This window comes from Gymnogyps californianus, unplaced genomic scaffold (assembly GCF_018139145.2).
Source record: "Gymnogyps californianus isolate 813 unplaced genomic scaffold, ASM1813914v2 HiC_scaffold_83, whole genome shotgun sequence".
Classification (NCBI taxonomy): Eukaryota; Metazoa; Chordata; class Aves; order Accipitriformes; family Cathartidae; genus Gymnogyps; species Gymnogyps californianus.
In genome coordinates, this window is record NW_026114476.1 from 230,561 (window position 1) to 238,540 (window position 7,980).

Sequence of the window (7,980 nt, forward strand, 5' to 3'; positions counted from 1 at the left end):
TTGCTGCCCCAGAAAGCCAATCGTGTCCTTGGCTGCATAACAAGTAGCATGGCCAGCAGGTCGAGGGAGGTGGTGCTCCCCTCTACCATGCTTTCATGAGACCCGACCTGGAGTACAGCGTACAGCTCTGGGGCCCACACTACAAGAAAGACATGGACCTGTTAGAGCTGGTCCAGAGGAGGGCCACAAAAATGGTCAAAGGACTGGAACACCTCCCTATGAAGAAGGGCTGAAGGAGTTGAGGTTCTTCAGCCTGGAGAAGAGAAGGCTCTGGGAGGACCTTATTGTGCCTTTTCAATATATAAAGGGGGTTGATAAGAGAGATGGGGAAGACTTTTTACCAGGGCCTGTCATGACAGGACAAGGGGCAACGGTTTTGAACTGAAGGAGGGTAGTTCTGATTGACATAAGAAGTAATGTTTTATGATGAGAGTGGTGAGAGACTGGAACAGGTTGCCCAGGGAAGTTGTGGATGCGCCATCATTGGAAGGGTTCAAGGACAGCTTGGACGGGGCTTTGAGCAACGTGACCTAGTGAAGGATGTCCCTGCCCATGGCAGAGGGGTGGACTCGGTGATCTTTACAAGTCCCTTCCAACCCAAACTACTGTATGTTCTATGAAAGACTCGACGTGGCTTGGCACTTTGCCATTGTCAGCCCCTCAAGTATGGAGATGCAAAAGAAGGAAGTTTTGTGAATCAGAAACAAAACAATAAAGGTTATTTGGCTATGTTAGGATAGAGGTCTACACACTACCTTTAGGGTGATACATTTTGCAGTGTAATTGCTCTTCTCCCTACAAGAAAAATCAACAGTGGGACAAAGGTCAGAGACTTACAGGAGCAAAAGGAAGAAAGGCCGGGAAGAGGGAAACCCTTTGCAGGCCCGGCATGACAGGATTGCAATGACTTTTGCTTTGTTCTGTTTCTGATTACTTCTTGATTACTCCAACACAACTATTTCCTTCTTGGTATTTGTGGCAGGGAAGGAAAGCAGAACTGAAAAAACCTGACAGAGTGCTAAAAAGCTCTTAAAGTCTTCCCTAGCTATAATATGGTTGCTTGCTCTTATAGTTGCGTCATGATTATATAAAAGCTAGATGAGTTCCTTTATTATTGCTGTGCCAGGAACATTGCCTTCTGAGCATTCATTGTGGCTCAAGGGGACGACGTGAAAGTACCCGAGAGCGTATGTCCGTTGTAAACGCCTTTGGAGTTGCATTAAGGAAAGGTTTCCATGCTTCCTGAGTCAAATAAAAGAGAGGTGTTGGTGGGGAATATATGTAAACATGACCTCAGTAGAAGTGGCATCTCTGTGGAACAAGTGTGTGTGATAAAAGAGGGGAGGAGATTCCCCGTGAGCCATGAGTTTGATGACTCGTTCTCTGTTGGATGCCTGCTCCTCTTGTAGTTTGGCCGTTTACCATTTGGGTGCTTTTGAATCCTTCTATTTCTTCCGAGAATGGTGGTGAGCAGAGAAATATACCTAACCTCACGCCGAGGGCAGTGGGCTGCTGGGTCTTCCTTGCTCTGCTTGGGCGGCCACTGCCGATCCCTGTTTCCATGAAGGAATGAAACAGTGCTGTGCCGTGACTTTGGTGGCAGCAGGCAGTGCGAAGCGGCACTTCCTGCGTCGTCAGCTGTCACACGAGTAGGGTCAGTGGAGAGGTTCCTGCCATTCAACTTGTGCTGGATAAAATGGTACAGGTGTGTGACCCTCTGAGATGTAATGAGCTCTGCTGATGCTGGACGTCGAGAAGGCAAAAAAAGGGTCTACAAAACCTGTGCTGTCTACAATGGTGTGTGTTAGTAACGGTGAAGGTGTACCCTTCCTGTGCTGAATGAGACCCTGTACCTTTCTGAACCTCCGTCCTCTTTCTCCTGGGTTTCCCCGGGTGGGGTGGATGGGAAGTGCTGATCCGTGTCTCCATGAAGGAAGGAATGAAGAAAGGAACGGGAGCCCCCTTCCACTCAGAGCAGGCAGCTAGCGGCGGCACTTCTTGGTTCTTTGGTGGTCAGAGGTTCGGGTTCAGCTGAGAGGTTTTGACTATGACTCTCGTTTGAGTTCGTAACGGTGAACACGGTAAATTAATGATTCTGCACGACAGAGTCGGGAAAAGCGGTGGACGCTCGGTGTTGGAGCTTTTTCCTTCCGATCACTTTTTTCCCAAGCCGATGTACTTGGACGTGGTTGATAGCTGGATGCAAACCCTTTGGTTAATGGTGTTTCCCAAAGGAAAGGTGCATGTGGCTCCAGCATGGAGAAGTTACAGATTGTTCCTCCCTAGTGAATGTTCCCTCTTCCATGGAGTGCCCTGCCATGTTTTGGAGAAGGCTGCTGCAGAAATGGCAGCATTAATGGGACGGATACATTTTATCCAGGCATGATTTTTCCGAGTTCTTTGTGCAGTTATTTCTCATTTCTTTTTCCTGGGTGGTAGTTCCCTCTTTTTTACCGTCCCTGATCTGTCTTTCATACACAGGGGAAGGTGTAGAATGGGATCGCAAAAAAAACCCTACCAAACTGCCTTTTGTAGTTCGAGCCTGTCTTCTTTTCCGATCCCCTTTCCCAAAGAGAGGTGCTTGGCCCTGGTTGATCCCCTTGACAGGGGAATACTAAACTGAGGAATTCAGTCTCTCAGCCACTTTTTGCAATAGCTGTTGCATCTACGTGTTGAGAAGAAGAGGGCTCTACCCATCCTGAGAACATCTCTAAAACCAGAAGGAATTACTCAAAATGACAGCAATTAGGCACCTCAATAAAGTCCATTTGCACTTTTACAAAGCCTCCACATAGTTCAGGGTGTGCAGCTGTACTTGTCTTCTCCTGCTGTCCTACAGTATTTTGTTGGAAAGTTGTCCTACAACATGAAGATTCAAGCATTAGATGAACCCTGTACTAACAAGCATCCATCTTTTCCACCGTGATTGCTGAGAAAAATCAAAGCCCCTTCCTGCTCGTTCAAGCTCTCGAATTCCTCGGATAGATATAAATGTAAATGTGTATAAACTATACAAACCCTAAATTCATGTGGCCTAAGAAAAAGGGAAATCACCCGTTAAAGGCCTTCAAATTTCCTTTTCCATTATTAGCTCTATCTGTGGATGTACCCGCCTTTTAATACAATTCAGTTGCTCTCATCCAGTTCAAAAACACTGTAGAGAATAGACGAATACCGGGAAAAGAAAGGGCGTAAGAAAGATCTGGAGCAAACCAAGCCTGTTCTATGGCTGCACCCATCCCCGCTTTGCTGTTGTGGGCCACAGAAGAGGCACAGGAGCCGAGGCAGAGGACCCGTTGTTCTTCTTGCTGTACTCGCACAGCCATTTTCCCTGCAGTTTGCGGGGAGCCGAGCAGATGGTTCTGGCCAGGTTCACTGCAGGTGCTTCCCGCCTCCCGGGTAGCTGTAGTACAGTGAGTGCGAAGTGATCAAGGGACGTAGAGGCCTGAAACGGGGGTGGGTGGGAGAGCATGGTTTTCGAGCAGGAGGGGAGCCTCCTCCGGCACTGTGTTTTGAGGAAGGTCTTCTAGGGAGAACTCCCAGAGCCCATGGCAGGCTCCTGGGCAACCCCAGCTCCACAGGAGCTTCGTCTATATCGCCATTACCACTTCATTCTTTCCCGTGCGGTAGAAGTACCCCGCCCACGGGAGGCGTGTGATTTCTTTGTGGTCGTGATGGCCTGGAGGCTGAAAGAGGAGCTCGGCTGGAGACAAGCCAGCGCCGGAGATCAGGGCTGGACGGGAACCGATGTGTCCGCGGCGGCGGCCCCGTCCCCGCGAGCTGCCCGTGGCAAAGGCAGGGCGGGCAGCGCTCGGCAGCGCTCGGTGCCTGCAGTGCCGGGAGGAGGCTGCGGGCGCCGCTGTTGACCGAGGAGGAGCGAGAGGAAGGCCGGAGCGCTGCAGGCAGCCCCGCCCGCTGCGGCCCGGCTGGCTGGCTGGCTGGCTGGCTGGCTGGCTGGGTGGGTGGCTCGGCGTCCGGGCGGTCTGCGAGCGTCCCCGCGGTGCGGAGCCGTGCTGCAGCGAGGCGGAGGGGCCGGCGGCAGCGGCCGGGAGCGGCGAGCCGGAGCGGGAGCGGGAGCCGGAGCCGGAGCCGGAGCGGAGCCGGAGCGGGCGGCGGGTCGGCGTTCGTCGGCGGGGAGCGTCCGGCGGTGGTGCGGTGCCGGCGGAGCCGCGGCGGCGATGTGCGCGGCGGGGAGGCGGTGGGGCCGGCGGGAGCGAGCCGTGCTGTGGTGCGTGCTGGTGTCGGCGTGGGAGGCGGCGTGGGGGCAGCTGCGCTACTCGGTTGCCGAGGAGATGCCGAAGGGCTCGTTCGTGGGCGACGTGGCCAAGGACCTGCGGCTGGACCTGCCGGCGCTCCGCGACAGCGGCGTCCGCGTTGTCTCCGAAGGCAGGACGCAGTACTTCGCTCTGCACGGGAAGACGGGACATTTAGTGACGGCGGAGAGGCTAGACAGAGAGCAGCTGTGCGAGCTGGTGGCAGAATGCGTGCTGCGCTGTGAGGTGATAGTGGAGGGGGAAATGCAGGTTTACGGCATCGAAGTGGAAATCACGGACATTAACGACAACGCGCCCAGCTTCCGAGAGGCAGAAACGGAGGTGAGAATGAGCGAGACGACAGCGCTGGGGTCGCGGTTTCCCCTGGCCAGGCTCACGACCCGGACGTGGGACCGAATTCCCTGCAGAGGTACGAGCTGAGCGGCGACGAGCACTTCTCGCTGGCCGTGCAGGCGGGCCCCGGCGGGGCTCAGCGTCCCGAGCTGGTGCTGGCGAAGGCGCTGGACCGGGAGGAGGCGGCGTTTCACGAGCTGGTGCTGAGGGCGAGCGACGGCGGAGAGCCGGCGCGGACGGGCACGGCGCGGATCCGCGTGGCGGTGCTGGACGCGAACGACAACGCGCCCGTGTTCAGCCAGGCGGAGTACACGGTGCGTGTGCCGGAGGACGTGCCCGTGGGCTCCGTCCTCGTCAGCGTCACGGCCGCCGACGCCGACGAGGGGCTGAACGGGCACGTGAAATACTCCTTGAAGAAAGTCGACCTGGCATCGGATTTTCCAGCTGGAGTCTGAGACGGGAGCGATCACGCTGGTGCGGAGCCTGGACTTCGAGGAAGGCGACTCTACGAACTGGAGGTGCAGGCAGGACGGCGGGGCCTTTCGACACGGCGAAAGTCGCGATCAGCGTGACAGACGTGAACGACAACGCGCCCCAGATTTCGGTGCGGTCGGCGCTGGCTGCGATCTCTGAGGACGCGCCGCGGGGACGGTGGTGGCCCTGCTGCACGTGCAGGACCGGGACTCGGGGGCGAACGGCGAGGTGCGGTGCAGCATCGCCGAGCGCGTCCCGTTCCGGCTGGAGCGGTCGTTTGAGGACTACTACCGCGTGGTGACGGCGAGCGAGCTGGACCGGGAGGCGGTGGCGGAGTACAACGTGACGGTGCGGGCGGCGGACGGCGGGTCGCCGGCGCTGTGGAGCAGCGCGGTGCTGGCGCTGCGGGTGCTGGACGTGAACGACAACGCGCCGGTGTTCGCGGAGGCGCGCTACAGCGCCCGGCTGCCCGAGAACAACGCGGCGGGCGCGCTGGTGCTGACGGTGCGGGCGTCGGACGCGGACTGGGGGCAGAACGCGCGCGTGCGGTACCGGCTGTCGGAGGGGCGGGTGCGGGGCGCGCCGCTGTCGTCGTACGTGTCGGTGCAGGCGGAGACGGGCGCGCTGTACGCGCTGCGCTCCTTCGACTACGAGGAGGTGCGCGAGGTGGGGCTGTGGGTGCGGGCGGAGGACGGCGGCGCGCCGGCGCTGAGCAGCAACGTGTCGGTGCGGCTCGTGATCGTGGACGAGAACGACAACGCGCCGCAGGTGCTGTACCCGCCGGCGGCGGCGGCGGCGGCGGCGGCGCGGGCGCGGGCGCGGGGTGGGCGGGCGTGGAGCTGGCGCCGCGCTCGGCGGAGCCCGGGGCGCTGGTGGCCAAGGTGGTGGCGGTGGACGCGGACGCGGGGCAGAACGCGTGGCTGTCGTACGAGCTGGCCAAGGCGACGGAGCCGGGGCTGTTCCGCGTGGGGCTGCACAGCGGCGAGGTGCGGACGGCGCGCTTCCCGCTGGCCCGCGACGCGGCGCGGCAGAGCCTGGTGGTGGTGGTGAAGGACCACGGGCGGCCGGCGCTGTCGGCCACGGCGACGCTGACGGTGGTGCTGGCCGAGAGCGTGGCCGAGCTGCTGTCGGAGCTGGGCAGCGCGGCGGCGGCGCCGGGCGAGGCGGCCGGCAGCCTGACGCGGTGGCTGGTGGTGGCCGTGGCGGCCGTGTCCTGCCTCTTCCTCGCCTTCCTGCTGCTGCTGCTGGCGCTGCGCCTGCGGCGCTGGCGCCGCTCGCAGCTGCTGGCGGCGGGCAGCGGCGCCTTGCGCGGCGTCCCGGCCTCGCACTTCGTGGGCATCGACGGCGTCCGCGCCTTCCTGCACTCCTACTCGCACGAGGTGTCGCTCACCGCCGACTCGCGCAAGAGCCAGCTCCGCTTGTCGGGCGGCAGCTGCTGCGACACCCTCCCGGCCCGGCCGCCGCCCGACGAGCCCGCGCCGCTGCTCGGGGAGGACCCTGCCGGCGCCCGCCGCGCGGACCCCGCCGCTCCCCGGTGAGTTCCTCTGAGCACACTTGCTCCGCGACGCTTCCCTCTGCTGCTTCTCTGCCCTTTCCCCGCCGCCTTCTCTCTCTGTCCCGCGCGCGGAGCTGTCGTTCCAAGGAAGGCAAAGCTGCGTTCAGCACCGCGCTGGGTGCTGGTGCCTCTTGCTGCGGGGAGGGGAGCGTGGGGTTGCGGCTCAGCGTTACAGTGGCTGTGGGAGGCCGGCGAAGGGAGCCTGCTGCCGGCTGGAGCTTCCTTAGAGCGGGCCTTTGGCTCTCATCACGGCGTTCCTGTGTTGCACGCCGTTCCCTGAGCCAGTCTCTCCTGGAGGACAGCGCCTCTTTTACTTTCAGACCCTTGACGTTTCTCCTCTGAGGTGCACTTAGCAGACAATCTGTCTCCCTCTTAGTGCAGAGATGTGAAGACAGCTATGTGCAGTCCGTGCGTGATCCTGATGCATGCTGAACAGAAATGTGTGGGCAACTGGCTGTATATGAGAGGTGCTTGCAATGCTGAGGGTCAAAGACACCATGCAAGGTGTGAAGGGTTGGAGATGGGAGTCGTGGGAGCTGTGTGTGAGGAGCTGTTGAAGGGCACAAGAGCTGTGGTTTGCTCCTTTCCCTGTTCAGTGCCCAGCTGTGGTGTCATGCAATGCGAGTTTCGTCTTCCCAAGCGAGTTTAGCCAGAAGACATGTTATTCCAGCTGCGTGGGGAGCCCTGGGAGGTTCTTCCTGTGTGTTTGCAGGTTGTCATCGTTCTTAACTAACAGCTTAATTAGGTACTTATGCGAAATGCCATAATGGGAGCTTGGGAAGAGTGCCCTAATCTAGAAGAGTATGTTGTGCTCCCTTCCTCTCTGCGCGTGTTAAGTTCTTGCCTTGCTCGTTGTATGATCTGAAGGTGGGCCTTTGTCTCTGACAGTGTGTGGAAGATCGCATCTGTTCCATTTGTCTGACTGTCCCGTACATGCCTCTCATGTTTACAGCTGTAAAGAGAAAGACTTCCATAGATGTGTTTCCTTCAAATGCGAACTGGAAGAAATGCTCTTGCTTGTCACATAGACATGGTGAGAAGTCACATGTTCTCCATGGTAAGGAGCAGTTGTCTGTGCCAGTTTTCTTTGGTGGAGTCCATCTGCACATGATGAAGATCAACGACAGGCATGCAATCTGTGAAGGGTTTGAGGAGAGTCTAGGGGTGCTGTGCGTGAGGATGTACTGGTGGAGACATGGCGTGTGTTTTGTCGATTCCAGGGTTTATTGCTGGCCTACATAAATGAGTCTGAAGGTGTGTTATTTTGGATATCCTTGCTTGGACTCCAACTGAGCCAAGTTGTGGGTTCATCAGTTTGCTTTCTGTTGCATGATGTTTCCTGGG

The 7,980-nt window shown here is 58.4% G+C and overlaps 1 protein-coding gene across 1 annotated transcript; it reads left to right on the top strand.

Annotated features, from left to right (window-relative positions):
- Positions 1-4,178: 4,178 nt before the first annotated feature.
- LOC127029179 (protocadherin gamma-A10-like) lies at positions 4,179-6,619 on the top strand. Its single transcript, XM_050914796.1, is given in 7 exon segments — positions 4,179-4,641; positions 4,644-5,032; positions 5,034-5,103; positions 5,106-5,132; positions 5,135-5,248; positions 5,251-5,875; positions 5,908-6,619. Coding segments are annotated over 7 exon segments (2,400 nt in total).
- Positions 6,620-7,980: the final 1,361 nt, after the last annotated feature.